At 41.2% G+C, this 26,893-nt stretch overlaps 1 protein-coding gene across 1 annotated transcript in view; it reads left to right on the top strand.

Annotated features, from left to right (window-relative positions):
- The window catches only part of CDC16 (cell division cycle 16), a 139,647-nt gene that overhangs the window by 94,662 nt on the left and 18,092 nt on the right, over window positions 1-26,893 (top strand). The window contains exon 16 of the mRNA XM_053707674.1: window positions 21,116-21,251. Within this exon, the coding sequence (XP_053563649.1) occupies window positions 21,116-21,251 (136 nt within the window). The remainder of the gene's footprint in view (window positions 1-21,115; window positions 21,252-26,893) is intronic.

Here is a 26,893-nt window from a genome sequence, read left to right as displayed (position 1 = left end):
CTCTCAGTTCCCTTCTCCCTTGCACACAGCTTCCGCTTCCTCTCAACCCCTTTCCCTTGCATAAAGTTTGTTCTCAACCCTTAGCAAAGCAAATTTATCTAGTGGCATCACGTATAAAGTTACATAAAATATCTGTTTTTTTTCTAAATATATATTTCTGCACCAACTGTATATACACACACACACACGTGTATAATTTTCACTATGTTGATGATGTCATCAATAATGTTGTATGACATCATTAGTGATGCCATTGATGACGTGCAAAGCTCCCAAGGAGGGAGTGGGGCAGTGTAAGCCAGCAATTTCCTTGCTTTTGATAAAAAAAAATAAACTTTGAGTTTAATGTTTTGTTTTTTGACAATTACTTATACATTGTTTAAATGTTAAAATTGTGCACTTTGAACTTTTATGCAACGTTTGTATATTTTGTGTGTAGTACGCATTGAAATACAAATATTTATTTTTTATTTTTTTCATAATTTTCAGCTTTCGTAATTATAATTTTTACATGTTCAAATACTTGCAAATATTTTTAACTGAGGGCCAGATTACAAGTGGAGCGCTAAATATTGCTTTCGCACACGTCATGAGAACTTTACGCATCAAAAGGGGTAAGTAATATTTACAGGGAACACACAGTTCTCATATACCGCATTGAAAAGGCACTTTTCATTGCGTTTTTTTCCCCACACCCACCGCTTTTAACCCTTTAAAACTCGTCACTATAGGAGGATGGTAGAGAAGTGTTATAAGAAAAATGTAGTCCATTAATGGGTATTTTCCCTTCAAGTGTGGACTGGGGTGTTTGAGTAACCATGTAATCCTCTCAGTGAGAGTTGAGGTAAAAGTTGTCTCTTGACTATCTAAGAATTAAAGCTATCACCTCCTGGGAAATTAGTGTTAACATGTTACACTGTTTTCCCTTTCTCTTCAGGTCCCTGTCAGATATGTTTGGTGCGACTTTCAGACTTTGAGAAGCTGGGCCTGTTCCACAGCTTTGATCCTGGAGGTTAAGTCCTTTATTTCTCCAACATAGGTGTGTCCGGTCCACGGCGTCATCCTTACTTGTGGGATATTCTCTTCCCCAACAGGAAATGGCAAAGAGCCCAGCAAAGCTGGTCACATGATCCCTCCTAGGCTCCGCCTACCCCAGTCATTCTCTTTGCCGTTGTACAGGCAACATCTCCACGGAGATGGCTTAGAGTTTTTTAGTGTTTAACTGTAGTTTTTATTATTCAATCAAGAGTTTGTTATTTTAAAATAGTGCTGGTATGTACTATTTACTCTGAAACAGAAAAGAGATGAAGATTTCTGTTTGTATGAGGAAAATGATTTTAGCAACCGTTACTAAAATCCATGGCTGTTCCACACAGGACTGTTGAGAGGAATTAACTTCAGTTGGGGGAACAGTGAGCAGTCTCTTGCTGCTTGAGGTATGACACATTCTAACAAGACGATGTAATGCTGGAAGCTGTCATTTTCCCTATGGGATCCGGTAAGCCATGTTTATTAACACAAAAAGCTGGCAGCTGTGCCAGATGTTCAAGCCTTTGTTCAGGCTCTGGTTAGAATCAAGCCTGTTTACAAACCTTTGACTCCTCCTTGGAGTCTCAACTTAGTTCTTTCAGTTCTTCAGGGGGTTCCGTTTGAACCCTTACATTCCGTTGATATTAAGTTATTATCTTGGAAAGTTTTGTTTTTGGTTGCAATTTCTTCTGCTAGAAGAGTTTCAGAATTATCTGCTCTGCAGTGTTCTCCTCCTTATCTGGTGTTCCATGCAGATAAGGTGGTTTTACGTACTAAACCTGGTTTTCTTCCAAAAGTTGTTTCTAACAAAAACATTAACCAGGAGATAGTCGTGCCTTCTCTGTGTCCGAAACCAGTTTCGAAGAAGGAACGTTTGTTGCACAATTTGGATGTTGTTCGCGCTCTAATATTCTATTTAGATGCTACAAAGGATTTTAGACAAACATCTTCCTTGTTTGTTGTTTATTCTGGTAAAAGGAGAGGTCAAAAAGCAACTTCTACCTCTCTCTCTTTTTGGATTAAAAGCATCATCAGATTGGCTTACGAGACTGCCGGACGGCAGCCTCCTGAAAGAATCACAGCTCATTCCACTAGGGCTGTGGCTTCCACATGGGCCTTCAAGAACGAGGCTTCTGTTGATCAGATATGTAGGGCAGCGACTTGGTCTTCACTGCACACTTTTACCAAATTTTACAAGTTTGATACTTTTGCTTCTTCTGAGGCTATTTTTGGGAGAAAGGTTTTGCAAGCCGTGGTGCCTTCCATTTAGGTGACCTGATTTGCTCCCTCCCTTCATCCGTGTCCTAAAGCTTTGGTATTGGTTCCCACAAGTAAGGATGACGCCGTGGACCGGACACACCTATGTTGGAGAAAACAGAATTTATGTTTACCTGATAAATTACTTTCTCCAACGGTGTGTCCGGTCCACGGCCCGCCCTGGTTTTTTAATCAGGTCTGATAATTTATTTTCTTTAACTACAGTCACCACGGTATCATATGGTTTCTCCTATGCAAATATTCCTCCTTAACGTCGGTCGAATGACTGGGGTAGGCGGAGCCTAGGAGGGATCATGTGACCAGCTTTGCTGGGCTCTTTGCCATTTCCTGTTGGGGAAGAGAATATCCCACAAGTAAGGATGACGCCGTGGACCGGACACACCGTTGGAGAAAGTAATTTATCAGGTAAACATAAATTCTGTTTTTACTTTTAGGGATTATGCCTAGTAGGGCTGAAAATTCCCTGAGGTTATGGGGACATTTAAGCAAACAGTTCACAGTGTGATACTTTTTATTCCTCTCCGGATTTGGGGACATTTTAATACCTTTTATATAGGAAGGTTATTATATTGAGCAGTTGGGGCTAATTTATAGGTGCTGCTTAGCTCCTTGCCAACCGGAGCACGTGTGTAAGGTTTTTTTTTTTTTGGCTCATGAGGACGCAGATAGATGATGCAGGGCAGTTTGGATTTGTTTTTTTACTGGGGCCATTATACCCCTACGCAGCTGATATTCCGCTTCACACAGTTTCTCTACTAGCTGGGGGCGGTCTCTGGATGCACACCATGTGACAAGGGCGCAGTTTTTTTCTGAGGTTGTTCGGAAGTTTGCTCCTGCGTAGCAATCAGCATACAGAGTTCACTGCAGGCATTGGGAGCGATCTAACTTAATTCCGGTCCAGGTTGTCTAGCTAGGACGTGGTGAGTACCTCATCCAAGGCTGAGGGTAAAGGTGCCACACAAAATTTTTAAATTTTTCTCTATCGATATTGAGACCTTATACCCGCTATTGAGGATTCTGATATTAACCCCTCAAAGGGTTCTGTTTCAGCGACCACTGTAACAAATGCATGTTTGTATTGCCCACCTGCACAATTCTGTTCTATCTGCTTATGTTCTGTGTTAAAACCTAAGAAGGAGTCTAAATCTGTTTTATCCCCTGGCACTTTTTTATTCGCTCTGAGCCTTCCACCTCTCAGGACTGTGTTGTCCATGAGATGCCTATTCTGCATCTACAGTCCCCTTTTAACCCTATGACACAGGCAGTGCCCCGAGTCGCACCTTTATCTCCGGCTGGAGGTAATTTTTTGCCAGCAGATTTTACTTCACAGCTTCAATCTGCTGTATTAGCTTTACCTTATTCTGGAAAACATAAGAGAAAGGTTAAGCATAGTTCCACTGACTTGGGGGTTAATACTTTGATTCAGTCTGAGTTCGCTAGCTTGTCTCACCTTTCTGAGGATGAACTAGCCTCTGTTGCATCTGAGGGTGAGCTTTCAGAGTCAGAGGTATCTAAAATGAAATCTCCTACTCCTGAGGAACCAACTTTTAGGTTTAAAGTTGAACACCTTCGCTTTCTTTTGAAGGAAGTATTGTCTACTCTAGAGGTTCTGGACGCTAAGCTCCCTGAGGAACCTATTATCCCTAAATTAGATAGTGTCTATGAGGAGAAGAAGGTTCCTGAAACCTTCCTGGTGCCTGTACGAATGTCGAAAATTATTTCAAGAGAATGGGAAAAGATTGTGACTCCTTTCTCCCCTTCTCTAATCTTTTAAGAAGCTGTTTCCGTTCCCTGAATCACATTTAGAGTTATGGACTAGCTCCTCTTTTAGAGATCCCATGGACAGGAAATTGGAAGGCTATCTAAGAAAGATGTTTCAACATATGGGCTTTCTATTTCAGCCGGTGGCAGCAGTCGCAAGTGCTGTTACCTACTGGTGTGATTCATTGTCAGAATTAATTAAATTTTACAAATTTTTGTGTGTAGATATTTATGAACAGGTAATTAGTGAAACAAAATTCAGCTAGCGTAACTATTCACTCCTAAATTGGAGTCCCACTTTTCGCGGGATACACTTCGCTGCAAAGATATTATATCCAACAATCCTGCTTAATAGACAGTTCTTACGTGCAGAGGTAATCCATACCACATCAACAACACATATAATATAAGTGACTGTTGTAAGGTATACTTGAAAATGCACAATGGCATGAAGCCGGGTAAGTATCGTATCACTCACCCTCCTTGTCCGTAGCGGTATTCGTGCCTCTGTCACACACACAACAGGTGAGTATTGCTGTTGTAGGCTGTTCTGAACTCCGGAACTATTCAGGCTCTCCTGAACCCGTAACAAAGCAAAAGATGTAAGTCTAAAACAGATTCACAGTTCCAGGGTAGAAAGGAGAGAGAGAGGTAGGTTTTCAGTATATTAAAACATGTACTTTATTGATATATCTTAAAACAAACCGGCACAGCAAACAGTGAAATCCTTCTGCTGACGCGTTTCCTGCCTCACTGGCAGTTCATCAGAGCATACGGATAGTAACTTACACAGCTGTTAAATCACTTGCAACAATGTATAACAGACCAATCAGAAACAAGTCATCAGAGAAAACTTACACACCTTAAACTAGTGTTCATTTAACCCTTGATCGTACAAGACTTAGTAGTTATAAATTAGCGATTAGTCAAACAATGAAATTCTATACATTTATAATTGAAAAACAGACTTTAAAAATAGAAAAATATTTTAAAAACACATGAATTGGGATACGGTCATGGAATGTTTCCATCACAAATAAAGAAAAAGTGAATCTTGTTTATAAGACTCTGGCACTTTTGTAAAGCTAGCCAAATTTGTCTGCACGCTTAAAGAAAACAGGAAGGGACTAAGCCCGGTAAACTAATATTAGAAAAATATGAATATATATATATATATCTAAATGACATACCTGCGGACCATTCTATAAGTGTAAAAGGTAAATACTAATTATAATAGCAAGTCTGCAGGCATATTTCTAAAGATATAGTCATAGTATATAGCGTGTCATTTTTTAAAAAGAAAATATAAGACAAAAATGGCAGAAATAATCTATATAGATGGATATTGGTATATGCACAGAATCTATTCCAGAACAATATTATTAATCAATAATCAATATATATTAGGTCTTCAACACCTAAAGACTGGTATGTTCCAAGATTAGGAAACTTAAAATAAAGCTTTCTTCTCTTTAGTGGAACATTTTGGTCACAACAATGAATGATCCACATTTAAAGAAGAACAAAGGGAGAAATCTTTATAATGACAAACAATGACAATTTAGCCAGTGTGAACATATTACTCTATTTGTCAATAAAAAGTTTCACGTCACTGATTTTATTTATTCCACATGGGTGACCAGTCTTAAGTGTATAGATCCAAAAGATCTCTCTTTTACTCAGGGCCATGGTACCTATCACCTCCTCTAACCCCCAGTGTAACCTGTTCTATGCCTTGGAACTTAAAATGCTTCAATCTATTATCATGTTGGAAAAAGTGCTTAGCAACTGGTGTCTTAGGGGTCTCAGCCTCTAGGGACAGAAGATGTTCCCTAATTCTGTCTTTCAGATTCCTAGAGGTGAGACCCACATACTGAAGCTTACAGAACATGGCATGTTACAAGATAAACTACAAAATGTTAATTGCAGTTGATCTTGTCCTTATTCTATATGTCTTACCAGTATTAGTGGATTTAAATGGCGTCTCCTATGATGACATATTCACAAGTTTTGCAGGGTTTTCCTCCACATCTGTGAAACCTACATTAGTAGGTAACCACTGACTAAGTGTGACTGTTCCCAGAGTTTAATTTTGGTCCAAAGTTTTTTCTTAAGTCATCTCCAATGGTGTCAGATCTACTAGCGATAAAATTACAACTCTTAGAAATGTCTTGAAGATCTATATCTCTCTCAAGTAGTGGTAGTCTAGTTTTTAATTATGCTGCATACCTCACTAAACTGTTTACTATATCTAGTGATAAAATTGACGCCTTCTCTCTTTTTGCTTTTATTGTCTGTACTTGTTTTGTCTTTCAATAGATCTTTTCTATTGAAAGTAGACACCAAAGTTGATAATTCTTGCAATTTTGTTGCATCATATCCTCTATCTATCAGACGTTTCGTTAGGCTATCTGCATGTTTCCAATAATCTTGTAAATTTGTGCAGTTGCGTCTAAGCCTAATGTATTGTCCCTTCGGTATCCCTTTCTTAAGATGACCTGGGTGTGAGGAGTCAGCTCTCAGAATCGTATTTCCGCTGATCTCCTTCCTATACACTTCTGTGATTAACTCATTGTTATTGTGTTTTAGGAGTACATCCAAGTAGGGTATACTAGTACATGCAAAAAGAAGAGAGAGAGAGCGCACAAAGGATTCAAGTGTAGATTTTTATTAACAACATTAGCACACATAAATTGATGCACTTACTAGAAGTAAGATTAAAAAAGGCAATCAGAGTTCAACTCTCTTTCCTCCACTTGTATAGCCGCTCCACACTGCTGCCTAGGAAAGTCAGTGTCCCCGGATGTTGATGCACGATACCGGCTTCTGTAGCAGGGCTTTCCGGATGCCTCTGCTAACTGCCTGTCTGCCAATTGGGAGGGGGCGGGTCAAATTGGAGTCTGAGCGTCCGGACCTGTTTGCCGGTTTCCTAACGCGTTTCCCCAGTCAGCGGCTGGGCTTTTTCAAAGGATAAAATCAGATATATTGTTTCTCTTGCCGCCCTCAACTTTTAAAGGGTATACTAGTGTCTGATGTACTATAAGTGAACCTTAAATTTTGATCATTGAGGTTAATTGAACTCAACAAATTGCTCAAGTAATTTGATGTCGCCGTCCCAAATCAGAAGAACATCATCTATGTAGCGTGTGTACAGTGTTATGTTCTCTGAAAAGGATTGCAGACATCAAAAATTTTCATCACTTCAAAATTGGCTACCCTGGAACTGTGAATCTGTTTTAGACTTACAGAATTAATTAAAGTTAAATCCCCCATGGAGGATATACAGGACAGGATTAAGGCTCTCAAGATGGCCAACTCCTTTATTTGTGATGCTAATATGCAAATTGTCCGTCTGAATGCTAAGGCGTCAGGTTTTGCTGTCTTGTCGCGTAGAGCTCTTTGGTTAAAGTCTTGGTATGCAGAAATGGTGTCTAAGACCAGACTTCTTCTTTACCATTCAAGGGGAAGATTTTGTTCGGCCAGGCCTGGACTCCATCATTTCCACGGTAACAGGAGGGAAGGGTGCTTTCCTTTCCCCAGGATAAGAAGGCTAGAACTAAGGGTCGCCAATCCTCTAATTTTCATTCCTTTCGTTCAGACAGCACTCAGCGGACTTAGTCCTCCTCGAAACCTGAACAATCTAAGAGTACTTGGAAACCCAACCAATCCTGGATAAGAGAGGGTTTTTTTCCCTTTTTTTTTATTTGTCTTTTCAGTATTTTTTTCTTGAATATTTTAAGGAATTACTGACATACTTGGTAGGACTATCATATAACTCTTCAATGTATACATACGTTTTTATCTCTTGTTAAATGTACACTTCTCATTTGATGATGATGATGTATGCAATAGGGCTGCGTGATTTTTTGCGGTTCGGTTTTAAACCGTGAATAATTGCTGCGATTTAAGAACCGCGAGAGGTCGTGATTTTTTGCTAAAAAAAATAAAAAATCTCAGAAGTGGCTGTACTGCATTATTTGTATGTTATTTCTTGCAAACCAGCTCCATCTAGTGGTTGTTTTTAGCACACATTTGTAAAATGTCGGTTTCACTTTCACTTTGTTTGTGATCTCAGCAGCTGATCAAGCTATAGAAATCTAAAAAGCAGAGCCCATGCAGTAGAAGTAAAGAGGTACTTATATTTCCCCATAGGGACCTCTGCAGTCTGATCTTAAGGTATGTAATCATTATGGAACCATGCAAAATACTGAGAGGAGGGAAAGCCACATACTTATATTTCCCCCTATGGATGTCTGCAGTCTGAAAACTTAGGGTATGTAATCATTATGGAACCTCCCACACATTCTCCTGCTCTCTGAGAAACGCCTCAAATACATAGCAGAATGCAGTTAACCCCACGGCTGCCAAAAAGGCTAAAACTGCATTCCCCTACTGCTGCTGGGTTAACTTAAACTGCACAGTGTGTGTAACTGTGTATGTGTTTGTATATATACTATATATTTGTGTGTGTATGTGACTTACATTGCATTCATATGTTAATCATACCACTGTCCACAGTTAGAATGACTGTCCAAGAAAACATGACAGTGTTGTGTCATAAGACCTAATAACAGGCTAGATGGCTACTATTTACTCACATCACAGAGCAGCAATTTTTATTTTAAACTATTTTTGTTTTGTATTTTTATGCTCCAAGAGTGTATTGGACATTGAGAAACATGTACATTAAGATTCTGTAGTGTTAAATTAACTTTGTAATGCAAAATGAAAGGTGTTATAGTCATTTATAATAAAATCGCGATTAAATCGCAATCACGTTTTTTTTCCCAAAAAAACTCGCGATTTTTTTTTTTTGGCCCATATTGCCCCAGCCCTAGTATGCAACTTATGAGTCTGATTAATAATCATGTAACGTCATATGTATTACTTTATACCTTTTGTTTTTGTTTATACAGTGTCAATTACTATACTTGCTTAAATGGACAATCAGGTCTATCTTCCCTTAATCCAGGAGGGGCAGTTCATGACCACCAATCGATTTAAAGGATGCATACCTCCATGTTCTATCCACAAGGATAATTTTCAGTTTCTGAGGTTCGCATTCCTGGACCAGCATTTCCAGTTCATAGCCTTGCCATTTGGCTTAGCTACTGCTCCCAGAATCTTCATAAAGGTTTTGGTGAGCTCTCCTAGCAGTGGCCAGATCTCAGGGTATCACTGTAGCTCCGTATCTGGATGATATCTTGGTTCAACCTCCATCTTTTTCTTTTGGCAAGATATTAGACAGTCTCTTCTGTGTCTTCTCCGCACTCACAGATGGAAGATAATTCTAGAGAAAGAGTTCCCATGTCCCCAGTACCAAGGTTGTTTTTCTCGGAAACTATCATCGATTTCAATATCGATGAAGATCTTTCTGACAGATCAGAGACGTTCCAAGCTGATTGCAGCATGTCTATCCCTTCAGAACACCCTAATCCTTCGGGTGGCTCAAGTGCATGAAGGTAATTGATTCATGGTGTCCTCCATGGACATTATTCCTTTTGCTCGATTCCATCTCAGACCTCTACAACTATCCATGCTAAGGCAGTGGAACGGAGATTACCTAAACCTGTCTCAACAAATTGTTCTGGACAATCTGACAAGAAAATCTCTCTCTTGGTGGCTCTGTCAAGATCACCTGGCCCTAAGCACGTGCTTCTTGAGACCACATCCTGGGAGATTGTGACTACGGATGCCAGACTTTCAGGCTGGGGTGCAGTCTGGTGCCCTATGAGGGCTCAGGGGACGTAGTCCCGAGAAAAATCTTCTCTTTCGATCATTATCTTGGAAACTTCGGGCGATTTACAATTATATAAGGGCATGGCCCCAGCACTGTTCTGCCCGGTATATAAGATTCCAATCTGACAATATAACCTCGGTGGCTTACATCAACCTCCAAGGAGGAACAAGAAGTTCCCTAGCGATGATGGAGGTGTCTCAAATTTCTTCAATGCGCAGAATCTTACAACTGCCTTCTCTTCAGCGATTCACATCCTGGGGGTGGACAACTGGGATGCGGACTTCCTCAGCTGACATCCTTTCATCAGGGGCAGTGCGGCTCTCCACCCCAAGGTGTTTTCGAGATAACTCTCAAATGGGGGTTTCCGGAGATCGACCTCATTGCTTCTTGTCTCAATACCAAGCTACCCAGGTACGAGTCGAGATCGAGGAATCCTCAAGCAGAATTAGTAGACACATAGCAGTTCCATGGAGGTTCATTCCTATATATCTTTTTCCTCCATTGGCCCTGCTCCCTTGAGTATACTGATAGCGCCATTGTAGCCTGAAAGGACCTGGTTTGCGGATCTAATAAGTATGCCCTTTTCCCCTCCATGGAGGTTATCTTATCGTGCGGAACCCTCTGATTTAGAGTCCTTTCTTACATCAAAATTTCGATTCTCTGAGACTGACTGCATGGAAATTGAAATTTCAAAGAGAGGTTTTTCAGATGTGATAGATACTTTGATCAGGCTCGCAAGCCAGCTCTCTCGGCGTGTATTTACTACAAGGTATGACGTACATACCTTCATTGGTGTGAGGAACGCAGTCTTCCATGGCACAAGGTGAAGGGTTACCAAAAACCTAGCCTTTCTCCAAGATGGTTTGGAGAAGGGTCTATCTGCCAGTGCTCTGTGGGTCAGATCTCGGCCCTGTCGGGTCTTACTGACCAAGAGATTAGCGGCTCCTTTGTTCAGGCTCTGGCTAACAATCAGGCCTGTGTTTAACCTGTTGCTCCTCCTTGGAGCCTCAACCTTGTTCTTCGTGTTTTGCAGCAGGCTCCGTTGAGCCTATGCATGTTGTTGATCTTAAGCTTCTATCCTGGAAGGTTTTGTTTTTGTTGGCTACTGCCTTGGCTCGCAGTTTCTGTGAGATTTCTGCTTTACAGTATGATCCGCCTTACCTTATTTTCCATGCAGATATAACCGGTTTTACGTACTAAGTTAGGTTTCCTACCTAAGGTCTCGAATCGCAACATCAATCAGGAGATTGCTTTTCCTTCCCTTTGTCCTAATCCTCCTTCCTCGAAAGGAACGTTTGCTCCACAATCTGGATGTTGTACGTGCCATAAAATTCTATCTTTAAGCTACTAAGGATTTCAGGCAATCCTCTTCCTTATTTGTTTTCTATTCTGGTAAGCGCAAGGGTCAGAAGGCCACTGCGACTTCCTTATCTTTCTGGCTGAGAAGTTATCATCCGTTTAGCTTATGAAAAGGCTGGACAACAGCCTCCTGAGAGGATACGGCTTATTCCACTAGAGCAGTTTCTTCTTCCTGGGCTTTTAATAATGAAGCTTCTATGGATTAGATTTGTAAGGCAGCTACCTGGTCCTCCTTACTCACTTTTTCAAAGTTCTATAAATTTGATGTTTTCACTTTTGCAGAAGCAGCTTTTGGAGATAAGTGTTACAGGCTGTTGTGCCCTCAGATTAGGGTTCACCTTTTTTCTTTTTTGCTATCCTGTTTGGTTCATTCAGTGTCCTCTGGAGCTTGGGTATTGGTTCCTAACAGTAATAAATGAAGTTGTGGACTCTCCCCTGCCTTTGGAAAGAAAACAAAATGTATGCGTACAGATAAATTCCTTTCTTTCTTGGCAGGAAAGGCGGCCTTCCCTTTTATTCTGGCACCTCTATACCCTAATGTTTCTCCTGCTTTTACTTGTTCCCTTGGCCGAATGACTGTGGGGGATAGTGGAAGTGGTAGAAATATTTATAGCATTTGGCTTGGGTGTCTTTGCCTCCTCCTGGTGGGCTAGGTGTTGATATTCCCAACAGTAATGAATGAAGTTGTGACTTTCCTGTCAGGAAAGAAAGGAATTTATCTGGTAAGCATACATTGTTTTGTGTCTTTTAATAAAAAACTACAATACCCTCTATTTTGAGGGTATTTGGGGCACTTTTAGAAAATTAACCAGAGATCTAATCTCTGGTTAATTTTCTGAGCGCTAATTGAGTAGCAATAACCAGCCACTTGTAGTGGCTGTTTTTTTCAGTGCCTGCAAGTGCAATAATTTAGCGCTCCGCTTGTAATCTAGCCCTGAATATGAAAGTAATATGAAATTATAATGTATTTTGTAATTATTAGCTAAAAGGTAATTTAGTTGGGAATTATGGCAGCTACTACAGTTGTATTAATAGTATATCAGTTTTCATTTGTGTTTCTGAAAGTATGTGATAAAATAAAGGGCACCATTATTTGTCATGTAACCCCCACATCCCCCTGAACCAATCAGGAGACTGTAACATTAATAAAGAACATCAGAGACCAAAGTAAAACTTTGTTTTGAAGTACAAAATGCCCCTTATTCTTAAAGGGTTTAAGGTAGTGAGTCATATAATTGCCCATTGTATATTTTATAGAGACAACCAAAATTAAATTTTTATAGTTTAGATGGAGCATTCTATTTTAACAACTTTCTAATGTATTTTAATGATCAAATTCACTATGTTCTCTTGGAATCCTTTGTTGAAAAAATAAATCTAGGAAGGCTCATAGGAGCGAAGTCTGCAGTGATTGCAACAATTTATAAATACAGTATACAATGTTGCAAAACTGCTGCCTTAGAATGCTAAAGATACATGCTTGCTCCTATGAGCCCTACCAAGATTTACTCTTCAGCAAAAGATAATGAGAACAAAGCAACTTTGATAATAGAAGTAAATTAAAAAGTAATTCAAAATTGCAAGCTGTATCTGAAGCAGCAAAGTGTAATTTTGACCTGTCCCTTTAATTGAGTAATGCAAAAAGAATATTTCTTTCTAATGACACGGTAAGTCCACAGGATCATCAATTGCTGTTGGGAAGATCACTCCTGGCCACTAGGAGGAGGCAAAGAGCACCACAGCAAAGCTGTTAAGTATCACTTCCTTTCCCACAAACTCCAGTATTCTCTTTGCCTCTCGTGCAAGGAGGAGGGTGAAGTGTTCGTGTCTGAAGAAAATGGATTTATTTTCACTTCAATCAAGGTTTTGTTATTTTTGAAAGTCAGAGTAGGATTGCTCTGATCTTTCCTCTCAAGATTGGGTCTAGCTGTACTCCACGTTAGTCTCTTCAGTAGGGCAGTGGTGGCTTTTAAGCAGTTAGGAACTTGTAAAGTTTTCCTAACAGGTTGTTGCCCTTGTATAGAAAGCACTGAGTAGGTTTACTCTGTCTTTCTTTTTTCCACAGGTCTCTGTGGCCAGCTGGCTGCTTGAGGAGGACTATCAGCCACTTGCATCGACAAGGACACATACCGGAAGTGAGGCTGTACGGATCAAACGGAGGTCCGTGACGGATCCTGCTTGGTGCAGTGTTCAGGGAGAGCGGCTCTGGATTCGAGTTGTCGACAAGGCAACTAGCAAAGACCTGGGTGTACATCGTGGTAAGATTCACCTCATAACGGAGGTTTGCTTCTTTTGCTCTTGTTACATGTAATTTACTGCATCCCTGCCTCTGTGTTGCCCGGTATATAAATGTATGCTTATTTACGCAGTAACTGTCACATTGGTGTCTCAGGATTACCCCATGCTTAGAGGCCTTTTGAAGGGAGATTTTTGCCTAATCTCTGTGAGGAGTGGCATCCTCTCATACTTTGTGACTTGTCTGACTTGCCTGACAACTGGAATGCAGCAAAGTGCCTTTTTGTCTTATGGGGCTAGGAGGCGGGCACTGAAAAGGTTAAGGATCCTCTGCAGTTAAGGGGATAGTATATCCTTGGTTAGAATGTTTAAGGCAGTGGCAGGCCTATATTTGCTATGACTTTGAAGACTTAGGAGTTAATTCCCTTCACAGCATGGAAGGGTTAACGCTCTAATTGGGGGGCTCAGAGTTCCATTGTTTTCCCTTAATTTTATGTGGGCAGAAGAGTTGTAGAAATACTCTGTTAATGCATTATTACACAGCCTGAGGACCAAGTCTGTTTAATGAGTGTTGGTAATGACGGGACATGTTAGGAGAGCGCAACATTTATTAGTGGCGTTCTTCCTACGGGGCTGAAGTCAATCCATGCTCTGCTGTTTTTATTGTCTGATCCCGCCTTCTTCTCTCCGTTTCGGAAGGTGCAATTTTAGGCTGTTAAAACTACATGTGGCTTAGTCGTTAGTTTTGGTTTGTGAAGCGTCATATTAATTACTTAAAAGTGCTTCTTCTCTTGTGCCGTCTTGGGTTCCCGTCCCCCCTTCTTTACCCTGAGGCGGAGAAGAAGCGCCATTTTTTTTTCTTCATGTGCCGATCATGTGAAAACGCCCCACTTTATTTCTCCTGCTTGATTGGAGCGTTTTTTCGTATAGTATGTCGTTGTATGTTGAGAGACGTTAAGTCTAAGAGCTGCTGCTTCTGAAATTTGCACACGATAGTGTGTACATTGTTTGCCCTATTAAATAACGTTTTTCTCTGGAAACGTTCATTGTATTCCTTCTGTGTGTTGTACTTTTTGCCCTAGAAGGGTTTATACATTATGTTTATTGTAACATTTTCCTGATGAAACGTTCATTGAATTCTTCCTGAAAAGGATTTACACTTACATGTTTGTTGCCACTTGGTTTTGTGGTAATATTCTAAATTAGGCATTTTGGCTAATGCAGCTTAAGATCCATATAGTGATGGGGATATGTTCATGTTTTTCGAACAGTGGCTTGTTCCTATGTATACATGTTTTGTTCTCCTTTGGGCTTCAGAGAAGTTGCCTCAACTATTTTTTGTTACTCATTTTAGCAATTAAAGTTAAATGTTTAATTGAGCCATTATGTCTCCCAGGATGAGGCTGTTTACGGCAATGCCACAGCTCTCTCCTTTATTGTCCCATGCCTCAATGGCATCACATGCAGTGCCCTGCGGTTCTTATAATTCTCCTGGAGGAGTATAATTGCAGGCAGATTTTACAACTCAGGTATCCTCGGCGGTATCTGCAGCCTTTTCTGTTTTTCTTTCCTACTGGGGAAACGCAAGAGGACATTTAAAGATTCAAATAGTAAGGTTCTGCTCCACATTCTGCTACACAGGCTGTTTCCTTTCCTAGGTCTGGCGAGGGGGATTTCGCCGGTAGTTTCTGAGCGTGAAATCTCAGATTTGGACAGTAATTCCTTCATCTAATCCTGAAGTAATCTTCTTCAGATGTATGCTTGCACACCTCGTGTACTGTTATAGGAGGTTTTAGCTACTTGGACAACATCAATATCCCTTTCGTTGTCAACCCTTGGGAGTTTTTGTAAACTTGATCATTTCTATGATGTTACTTCCTTTGAGGAAGGGTTTCTAGACGTGCTATGGAAATTTGCACAGGTGTAGGAGAAGCTAGAGATACCTTTCTCCCTGTCTCCCGACCTTTATAGGATTTTCCTTTTGCTGACTCCATAAAATGCTTGGTACCCTAAGTAGAAGGAAGTTTTTCCTTTTTTCTACTATGCCTCAGAGAATTCGATCCCTTTAGAGGGTAGCTGCTCTTTTACGGATCCATGGATATAGAAGCTGGAGTTTTATTTGTTATTTTAGAAGCAATGCCTTATCTTATTAGACTTGCTCTCCTAGCCCACCGGTCATTGCAGCTGTTCAGATGAGAAGCCTACATGTGACTTAGTGGTACAGTCTAGGCTTTATAGTTCTTCAGTGGCAGATTCAATTTTTATGTTTCCTCCAAATCCACGCTTCTGGCGTTTCCTTTTAAGGATGAGTCCTTGTTTGGACCTGGTCTGACAGTTTTATCCTCTGACTTCCGGGTGAAAGAGTTTTCTATCACTCGTCAAGAGAGTAAGACTAAAGGAAGGTTTTCCTTTTTTCCTCTTTCTTCAGGGTTAGTCATGTATTTTAGACCAATCACAGTTTTTTTTCTCCAGAAGCAGATTTCTCTTTCTGGAGTATCTGCAATCCAGGTACGATGAGAAACATTCCTTAAATAGGGTTAAGGACGTTCCTTTCTGGGAGTTAGAGTTCCAGCCCCTGTCTGGGAATGTGATCTGGGTATTTATCTAAAGTTTCTCGGTGCTGACCTTCAAGGTACTATCCATTCTCTTTTGGTTCTGGTGGGTCTGTTCATAAGAACATAGACCGGAGGGAGGTGTGTTTTTTTGTTCCCATGTTTCGGGATCTTCTCTAGCTTATGAGTTTCATCAGCCAAGAAAGTCTTTTAGGTCCTGGGGTAGTAAATGGGGACTTTTATAGACTCTGTATTTAGAAGACGTTTTCTAACAGAGGTCAGATATCAAGGATTTTTTCCTTTTCCTCTCTCTGCAGTCTACTGTCCAACCAACAGCAAGCTCTAGTTGTCCGGTAGATAGCTTAGCCCTTTCCAACCAGTAGGTGGGAGTTTGGATCTAGTTGCAGCTTAATTTCCTTTACTTTTAAGTGATTCAATATAGAAGGGAATTCGTCTAAGGGTTTCCATGGACATCATTCCTTTTGCTATTTTCCATAAAATGGAGAACTTTCGGATCTGTCTCAAAGGATAGATATAGATCAGTCGTCAAGAGACTCTCTACCTTAGTATTTTTTCAGGAATTTCTATCTCCGGGCGCGTGCTTCTGGAGATATTCCTAGGTGATGTGACCACGGACGCCAGCCTGCTGGGCTGGTATGCTGTCTGGATATTGTTACGATTATGGACTCGGAAGTGTCTGCTCTCCTCTTTAACATCTGGAGTAGAGAGCCATTTTCAATGCTCTGATAGCTTGGCCTCTTGGCCTCAGTCGTCCTTAGCTTGGTTCCAGTCAGACAATATCATCTCAGTGGTTTATATAAACCAACAGGGAGGAACTAGGGGTTCCTTAGCCATATAGAAGGTGACTTGGATTGTTCAGTTGACAGAAGCTCACAATTGCTGTCTGTCATCCTCTTTCCAGGGGTGGACAATTGGGAATCGGACTTCTGAACAGACAGATATTTCTTCCCGGGGGTTTTCCTTCCAGGGGTGTTCTCTAGGTAAACCCTCAAATGGGGGTCTAGAGTTGGCTTCTGAGGGCTTTTCGGCAGAACGCCAAGTTTCCAAGGTACGGTTCAGGGTCAAGTGATCCATTGACCACCCTGATAGATGTTCTGGCGTTTTTTCTTGGATATCAGTCTAGCATACCTGTTTTCCTCTGTTTGCTCTCCCTCCACTAGTCATTGCTCGAATTCAACAAGGAGAGAGCGGCAGGGATTCTATTAGCTTCTGTGTGACCTTGCAGGATCTGGTATGCAGACCTACTGCTAATGTCGTCTCTACACTTTGGTGTCTGTACCTGAGGAAAGACTCTCTGAGTCAGGGTCCCTTTCTTCATCTACATCTAGTTTCTCTGATACTACCGACTTTTGAAGATTGAACACTTGTTTTTGTTTAAGCGAGGGGTTTCTGAGTCAGTCATTGAGACCATGACTCAGGCTTGGTTGCCTGTTTCTAGTAGGATTGCTATAGAATATGGCGCATTTTTATTATTGGTGTCAATCCAAGGGCTTCTCTTGGAGTGGAGTCAAGATCCTTGAATTTTGTCCTGTCTCTAGGATGTCTGGAGACAGTCAGTACCCTGAAGGGTCAGACTTTGCGTTGTCGTTTTTGCTTCATAAGCGTCTGGTGGTCGTGCGAGCTGTGCAATCTTTTTGTCAGGCCTGGGTAGAATCAGGCCTGTTTTTAAGTCGGGTGCTCTGAATTAGTATAAGGGTTAGAGCAACAGCTTAAGACTTGACAACTCAGGTTTGTTTTCCATTACAGGGAAATCAATTTGATGGTTCCCCTTGGAGTCCTAACCTTGTTTTTAACCTTGTTCTTCAGGTTTTGCGGGTACTTTCCATAGATATTAAGTGTTATCTCGGAATGCTATCTTTTCTGCTAGGAGAGTCTCGGAACGCTCAGCTTGGCAGTGTGTTTCGCTTTATCTTTCTTGCCGATAAAGTGGTTCTTTGTACTAAGTCAGGTTTTCTTCCTAAGTTGTTTCGGATGGGAATATTATGTAGGAAATTGTTGTTCCTTGTCTATGTCCCAATCCTTCTTTTCATAAGGAACATTGGTGACACAACTTGGATGTTTTGCGTGTTCTTAATCTCTTTCTACAGGCGACTAAGGATTTTCTGTTTGGGTCCCTCTGGTATAGCTTAGTGGTTAGCACACCTAGCTGGGAAACCAAAGGTCGAGAGTTTGAATCCACCCACAGGTGCTGGTTCTTTACCTTGGTTGGAAGTATAATTCGTTTTGTTATGAGACTGCTGGACAGCAGCTTCTTGAGAGTATTACAGCTCTTTTCACTAGGGCTGTCTCTGCTTCTTGGGTTTTCAAGAATGAAGCTTCTGTGGATCAGATTTGCAAGACTGCAACTTGGTCCTCTCTGCTTATTTTTTCCAAATTTTTCAAATTTGGTTTTGGTCTTGGCTGTGGCTTTTTTTGGGAGAAGGGTTCTTCAAGCGGTGGTGCCTTCTGTTTAGGTTACCTGTCTTGCCCTCCCTTATCATCTGTTTCCTCTAGCTTGGGTATTGATTCCCAACAGTAATTGATGATCCTGTGGACTCACTGTGTCATTAGAAAGAAAACAAAATTTATGTTTACCTGATGATAAATGTATTTATTTCTTGACACGGTGAGTCCACGGCCCACCCTGTTTTCAGACAGTTTTTGTTATATAAACCTCAGGCACCTCTGCACCTTGTGTTATTCATTTTCTTTTTTCCTTCAGTCGAATGACTGGGGTTTGTGGGAAGGGAAGTGATACTTAACAGCTTTGCTGTGGTGCTCTTTGCCTCCTCCTGGTGGCCAGGAGTGATATTCCCAACAGTAATTGATGATCCTGTGTACTCACTGTGTCAAGAAATAAAGTCCTGAAAAAGGGTATCTGCCCTTCGAGATAGGACTGGAGTAAGTTTTTCTGCGAAACCATCCAGACTACTGCTAACAGCTCCTAAGCAGTCAGTGTTTACGAGTTTCACTGCCTGCTTTTTCTCACTCAAGTCCATGTCATAATACTGTCACACTTGAGAGGCTGTGTTCTGTTCCACAGCATGGATCCTGGAGGGTAAGATCGTTTCAATTTTTACACATAAAACGTTATAACAGGGTCACAGTGTGGCTCCTTTATACCTTGATGGGATCCAGGGTAAATATCCTCTGAAGGGGGTTTATTTAACAGTTGGGGTTAATTAATCAGTGTGTTAATTATTTACATGCTGCTTTGTGTGATTTTTTTCCTGGGCTGATATAGACTGTGTGTTTTGGGCTGGAACAAACAGGTTTCATTTTTAAGTTGCAGAGATATGCAGCAAGTGGGGGACGCCGGAGATAGATCTCATGGCGTCCCGTCTCAATACCAAGCTACCTAGGTACGGGCCGAGGGATCCCCAAGCGGATCTAATAGATGCACTAGCAGTGCCCTGGAGGTTCAAACTCGTATATCTTTTTTCCTCTTATATTACCACTTCTTCCTCGAGTGGTGGCCCGCATCAAGCAGGAGCGGGAATCAGTAATCCTGATTGCTTAATCGTGGCAGCGATGGACGTGGTTCGCGCCTAGTGGGGATGTCCTCATCTCCTCTGTGGAAGTTACCTTGTCGCAGAGACCTGCTAATACAAGGTCCATTTGTTCATCAAAATCTAGATTCTCCGAGGCTGACTGCATGGAGAGAGGTTTCTCTGAGAGTGTCATTGATACTCTTATTCAAGCTCGTAAACCAGTTACTCGGCGTATCTACCACAAGGTGTGGAGGACCTACTTATTCTGGTGTGAAGAGCGTGGTTTTTCCTGTCAGAGTTAAGGTTGCCAGGATCTTATCTTTTCTCCAGGATGGGCTGGAGAAGGGCCTTTCTACTAGTTCCCTAAGTGGACAGATTTTGGCCCTGTCAGTTTTATTGCACAAGAGACTGGCTGAGCTTCCAGACTTGCAGTCCTTTGTTAAGGCTCTGATTACGATCAGACCTGTGTTTAGATCTGGGGCTCCTCCTTGGAGCCTAAATCTTGTTCTTTGGGTTTTACAACAGGTTCCATTTGGGCCTCTGCATTCCGTTGACATTAAATTGTTATCTTGGAAGGTTCTCTTTTTATTGGCTATTGCCTCTGCGCACAGAGTTTCTGAGATCTCTGCTTTGCAATGTGAACCCTCTTATCTGATTTTTCATGCAGATAAGGCAGTTTTACGTACTAAATTAGGTTTTCTTCCTAAGGTTGTGTCCGTTCGCAACATCAATCAGGATATTGTGGTTCCTTCCTTGTGTCCTAATCCTTCTTCATCGAAGGAACGCTTACTTCACAATTTGGATGTGGTTCACGCCTTGAAGTTCTATCCTCAGGCTACTAAGGAGTATAGAAAATCTTCCTCTTTGTTGTCTACTCAGGGAAGCGTAAGGGGCAGAAGACTACTTCGACTTCCCTATCTTTTTGGTTAAGGAGTATTATCCGCTTAGCTTACAAGACAGTGGGACATCGTCCTCCTGAGAGGATAACGGCTCATTCCTCTAGAGAAGTGGCTTCCTCTTGGGCCTTTAAGAACGAGGCCTCTATAAATTAGATTTGTAAGGAGGCTACCTGGTACTCCTTACATACTTTTTCAAAATTTTACAAGTTTGATGTTTTTGCTTCGGCTGAAGCAGCTTTCGGGAGAAAAGTTTTGCTGGCTGTGGTGCCCTCAGAATAGTGTCCGCCTCTTCCTTTTTGTTCCCTCGCATTATTCATTCAGTGTCCTCTGGAGCTTGGGTATAGTTTTCCCAACGGTAAGGAATGAAGCCGTGGACTCTCCCTATCTTAGGAAGGAAAACATCATTTATGCTTACCAGATAAATTCCTTTCCTTCCGGATAGGGAGAGTTCACTGCCCCAACCGTTTTTTCTTGTCTATGGGTGGTCCCCTATTATTTATTTTATTCTTCTGGCACCATTTATACCCTAATGTTTCTCCTACTTTTCCTTGTTCCCTCGACAGAATGACTGGGGTAATGAGGAAGTGAGAGGGATATTTAAGCCTTTGGCTGGGGTGTCTTTGCCTTTTACTGGTGGCCAGGTGTTGTGTTTCCCAACAGTAAGGAATGAAGCCATGGACTCTCCCTATCCGGAAGGAAAGAAATTTATCTGGTTAGCATCATTTTTTTTTTTATTTGTATGAGAAGGTTCCATGTGTTTTTGTTTTATAGAAAGTATGAGGATGCCTTGGAATATCACCGGCAAGCTCTGGTTTTGATACCACAAAATGCCTCAACCTATTCTGCTATTGGATATATACACAGCCTAATGGGGAATTTTGAGAGTGCAATTGATTATTTCCATACGGTAAGCTTCCTGAATATGTTAGTAACATTTGTGCGTTTACTATCAATTTAATCAATAGTGATTAAAAACTATAGCTGTGTTAAGAAAAAGATTCATTGTTAACTGAAGATAATTTCTGTTACAAATAATAAAATCATTTAATATTATATTTCTAAGAATTTCAGTTGCCTTTAAAGGGACATTAAACACTTTGAGATGGTAATATAAAATGATAAATCACATATATTAAAACAACGTTGCAATATACTTTCATTATTTATTTTGTCCCCTTTTCCTGTAATTCTATTCTGAAATTGTAAACTTTTCAGTTTCAGTTAGAAATGGACGTTCAGAACACTGTTACATTCCACACGATTATTTGCTGCACACTCTAGTGACCTATTTATAACTTATTATTATTATCATTTATTTGTATAGCGCCGCCAAATTCCGTAGCGCTGCTATTTATAACTGTGCCTAATTGGCCATAACAGAGAAGGTAACCTAAGTTACACCATTGTTTTATAGAAATTAAAACATTTACGCTTATTTTGTCAATATTGAAACAGCTAATTAAACTTTTAAAAATACATCTATATGTTATTCTCAGACTAATCTTTTCTTTGAATGCAATATTCTATCTAGCATTTATTTAGTGTTTAATGTCCCTCTAACCCTTTAGTGACCAGACCATTTTTACAATTTTCTTACCGTTAAGGACCAGGGCTATTTTTACATTTCTGCGGTGTTTGTGTTTAGCTGTAATTTTCCTCTTACTCATTTACTGTACCCACACATATTTTATACCGTTTTTATCGCCATTAAATGGAATTTCGAACGATACCATTACTTTCATCATATTTTATAATTTGCTATATTATAAAATGATAAAATATTTTGAAATTTTTTTAAAAAACACACACACTTTTTCTAACTTTGATCCCAAAATCTGTTACACATCTACAACCACCAAAAAATTCTATATGTTGTCCTGAGTTTAGAAATACCCAATGTTTACAAGTTATAGGGAAATAAGTACAAGTAACACTTTGCTATTTCCAAACCATTTTTTTCCCTCTAAAATTAGCGATAGTTACATTGTAACACTGATATCTGTCAGGAATCCCTGAATAACCCCTCATATGTATATATATTTTTTTAGTAGACAGCCCAATGTATTGATCTAGGCCCATTTTGGTATATTTCATGCCACCATTTCACCTCCAAATGCCATCAAATAAAAAAAAAATGTTCACTTTTTCACAAACTTGAGGTTTCTCACTGAAATTATTTACAAACAGCTTGTGCAATTATGGCACAAATGATTGTAAATGCTTCTCTGGGATCCCCTTTGTTCAGAAATAGCAGACATTTATGGTTTTGGCATTACTTTTTGGTAATTAGAAGGCCACTAAATGCCGCTGCGCACCACACTTGTATTATGCTCAGCAGTGAAGGAATTAATTAGGTAGCTTGTAGGGTTAATTTTAGCTTTAGTGTAGAGATCAGCCTCCCACCTGACACATCGCACCCCCTGATCCCTCCCTGACCCCCCTCAAACAGCTCTCTTCCCTCCCCCACCTCACAGTTGTCACTGCCATCTTAAGTACTTGCAGAAAGTCTGCCAGTACTAAAATAAAAACCTTTTTTTAATATATATATATATATATATATATATATATATATTTCTCCAACATAGGTGTGTCCGGTCCACGGCGTCATCCTTACTTGTGGGATATTCTCTTCCCCAACAGGAAATGGCAAAGAGCCCAGCAAAGCTGGTCACATGATCCCTCCTAGGCTCCGCCTACCCCAGTCATTCTCTTTGCCGTTGTACAGGCAACATCTCCACGGAGATGGCTTAGAGTTTTTTAGTGTTTAACTGTAGTTTTTTCATTATTCAATCAAGAGTTTGTTATTTTCAAATAGTGCTGGTACGTACTATTTACTCAGAAACAGAAAAGAGATGAAGAATTCTGTTTGTATGAGGAAAATGATTTTAGCAACCGTAACTAAAATCCATGGCTGTTCCACACAGGACTGTTGAGAGCAATTAACTTCAGTTGGGGGAACAGTGTGCAGTCTCTTACTGCTTGAGGTATGACACATTCTAACAAGACGATGTAATGCTGGAAGCTGTCATTTTCCCTATGGGATCCGGTAAGCCATGTTTATTACGATTGTAAATAAGGGCTTCACAAGGGCTTATTTAAACTGTAGACTTTTTCTGGGCTAAATCGATTGATTATTAACACATATTTAGCCTTGAGGAATCATTTTATCTGGGTATTTTGATATAATAATATCGGCAGGCACTGTTTTAGACACCTTATTCTTTAGGGGCTTTCCCAAAGCATAGGCAGAGTCTCATTTTCGCGCCGGTGTTGCGCACTTGTTTTTGAGAGGCATGGCATGCAGTCGCATGTGAGAGGAGCTCTGATACTTATAAAAGACTTCTGAAGGCGTCATTTGGTATCGTATTCCCCTTTGGGTTTGGTTGGGTCTCAGCAAAGCAGATACCAGGGACTGTAAAGGGGTTTAAAATTTAAAACGGCTCCGGTTCCGTTATTTTAAGGGTTAAAGCTTCCAAAATTGGTGTGCAATATTTTCAAAGCTTTAAGACGCTGTGGTGAAAATTTGGTGAATTTTGAACAATTCCTTCATGTTTTTTCGCAATTGCAGTAATAAAGTGTGTTCAGTTTAAAATTTAAAGTGACAGTAACGGTTTTATTTTAAAACGTTTTTTGTACTTTCTGATCAAGTTTATGCCTGTTTAACATGTCTGAACTACCAGATAGACTGTGTTCTGAATGTGGGGAAGCCAGAATTCCTATTCATTTAAATAAATGTGATTTATGTGATAATGACAATGATGCCCAAGATGATTCCTCAAGTGAGGGGAGTAAGCATGGTACTGCATCATTCCCTCCTTCGTCTACACGAGTCTTGCCCACTCAGGAGGCCCCTAGTACATCTAGCGCGCCAATACTCCTTACTATGCAACAATTAACGGCTGTAATGGATAATTCTGTCAAAAACATTTTAGCCAAAATGAACCCTTGTCAGCGTAAGCGTGGCTGCTCTGTTTTAGTTACTGAAGAGCATGACGACGCTGATATTAATATCTCTGAAGGGCCCCTAACCCAATCTGAGGGGGCCAGGGAGGTTTTGTCTGAGGGAGAAATTACTGATTTAGGGAACATTTCTCAGCAGGCTGAATCTGATGTGATTACATTTAAATTTAAATTGGAACATCTCCGCATTTTGCTTAAGGAGGTATTATCCACTCTGGATGATTGTGAAAATTTAGTCATCCCAGAGAAACTATGTAAAATGGACAAGTTCCTAGAGGTGCCGGGGCTCCCAGAAGCTTTTCCTATACCCAAGCGGGTGGCGGACATTGTTAATAAAGAATGGGAAAGGCCCGGTATTCCTTTCGTCCCTCCCCCCATATTTAAAAAATTGTTTCCTATGGTCGACCCCAGAAAGGACTTATGGCAGTCAGTCCCCAAGGTCGAGGGAGCGGTTTCTACTTTAAACAAACGCACCACTATTCCCATAGAGGATAGTTGTGCTTTCAAAGATCCTATGGATAAAAAATTAGAAGGTTTGCTTAAAAAGATGTTTGTTCAGCAGGGTTACCTTCTACAACCCATTTCATGCATTGTCCCTGTCACTACTGCCGCATATTTCTGGTTTGATGAACTGCTTAAGGTGCTCGATAGTGACTCTCCTCCTTATGAGGAGATTATGGACAGAATCAATGCTCTCAAATTGGCTAATTCTTTCACTCTAGACGCCTCTTTGCAATTGGCTAAGTTAGCGGCTAAGAACTCTGGGTTTGCTATTGTGGCGCGCAGAGCGCTTTGGTTGAAATCTTGGTCGGCTGATGCGTCTTCCAAGAACAAGCTACTAAACATTCCTTTCAAGGGGAAAACGTTGTTTGGTCCTGACTTGAAAGAGATTATCTCTGATATCACTGGGGGTAAGGGCCACGCCCTTCCTCAGGATCGGCCTTTCAAGGCAAAAAATAGACCTAATTTTCGTCCCTTTCGTAAAAACGGACCAGCCCAAGGTGCTACGTCCTCTAAGCAAGAGGGTAATACTTCTCAGGCCAAGCCAGCTTGGAGACCAATGCAAGGCTGGAACAAGGGAAAGCAGGCCAAGAAACCTGCCACTGCTACCAAGACAGCATGAAATATTGGCCCCCGATCCGGGACCGGATCTGGTGGGGGGCAGACTCTCTCTCTTCGCTCAGGCTTGGGCAAGAGATGTTCTGGATCCTTGGGCGCTAGAAATAGTCTCCCAGGGTTATCTTCTGGAATTCAAGGGACTTCCCCCAAGGGGGAGGTTCCACAGGTCGCAGTTGTCTTCAGACCACATAAAAAGACAGGCGTTCTTACATTGTGTAGAAGACCTGTTAAAAATGGGAGTGATTCATCCTGTTCCATTAAGAGAACAGGGGATGGGGTTCTACTCCAATCTGTTCATAGTTCCCAAAAAAGAGGGAACGTTCAGACCAATCCTAGATCTCAAGATCTTAAACAAATTTCTCAAGGTCCCATCGTTCAAGATGGAAACCATTCGAACTATCCTTCCTTCCATCCAGGAAGGTCAATTCATGACCACGGTGGATTTAAAGGATGCGTATCTACATATTCCTATCCACAAGGAACATCATCGGTTCCTAAGGTTTGCATTCCTGGACAAACATTACCAGTTCGTGGCGCTTCCTTTCGGATTAGCCACTGCTCCAAGGATTTTCACAAAGGTACTAGGGTCCCTTCTAGCGGTGCTAAGACCAAGGGGCATTGCAGTAGTACCTTACCTGGACGACATTCTGATTCAAGCGTCGTCCCTTCCTCAAGCAAAGGCTCACACGGACATTGTCCTGGCCTTTCTCAGATCTCACGGCTGGAAAGTGAACGTGGAAAAGAGTTCTCTATCCCCGTCAACAAGGGTTCCCTTCTTGGGAACAATTATAGACTCCTTAGAAATGAGGATCTTTCTATCAGAGGCCAGAAAAACAAAGCTTCTGGACTCTTGTCGGATACTTCATTCCGTTCCTCTTCCTTCCATAGCTCAGTGCATGGAAGTGATCGGGTTGATGGTGGCGGCGATGGACATAGTTCCTTTTGCGCGCATTCATCTAAGACCATTACAACTGTGCATGCTCAGTCAGTGGAATGGGGACTATACAGACTTGTCTCCGAAGATACAAGTAAATCAGAGGACCAGAGACTCACTCCGTTGGTGGCTGTCCCTGGACAATCTGTCTCAAGGGATGATGTTCCACAGACCAGAGTGGGTCATTGTCACGACCGACGCCAGTCTGATAGGCTGGGGCGCGGTCTGGGGATCCCTGAAAGCTCAGGGTCTTTGGTCTCGGGAAGAATCTCTTCTACCGATAAATATTCTGGAACTGAGAGCGATATTCAATGCTCTCCAGGCCTGGCCCCAGCTTGCGAGGACCAGGTTCATACGGTTTCAATCAGACAACATGACGACTGTTGCGTACATCAACCATCAGGGGGGAACAAGGAGTTCCCTAGCGATGGAAGAAGTAACCAAAATTATTCTTTGGGCGGAGTCTCACTCCTGCCACCTGTCTGCTATCCACATCCCAGGAGTGGAAAATTGGGAAGCGGATTTTCTGAGTCGGC

This window comes from Bombina bombina, chromosome 3 (genome assembly GCF_027579735.1).
Source record: "Bombina bombina isolate aBomBom1 chromosome 3, aBomBom1.pri, whole genome shotgun sequence".
NCBI lineage: Eukaryota > Metazoa > Chordata > Amphibia > Anura > Bombinatoridae > Bombina > Bombina bombina.
This window is presented reverse-complemented; position numbering and strand designations above follow the sequence as displayed.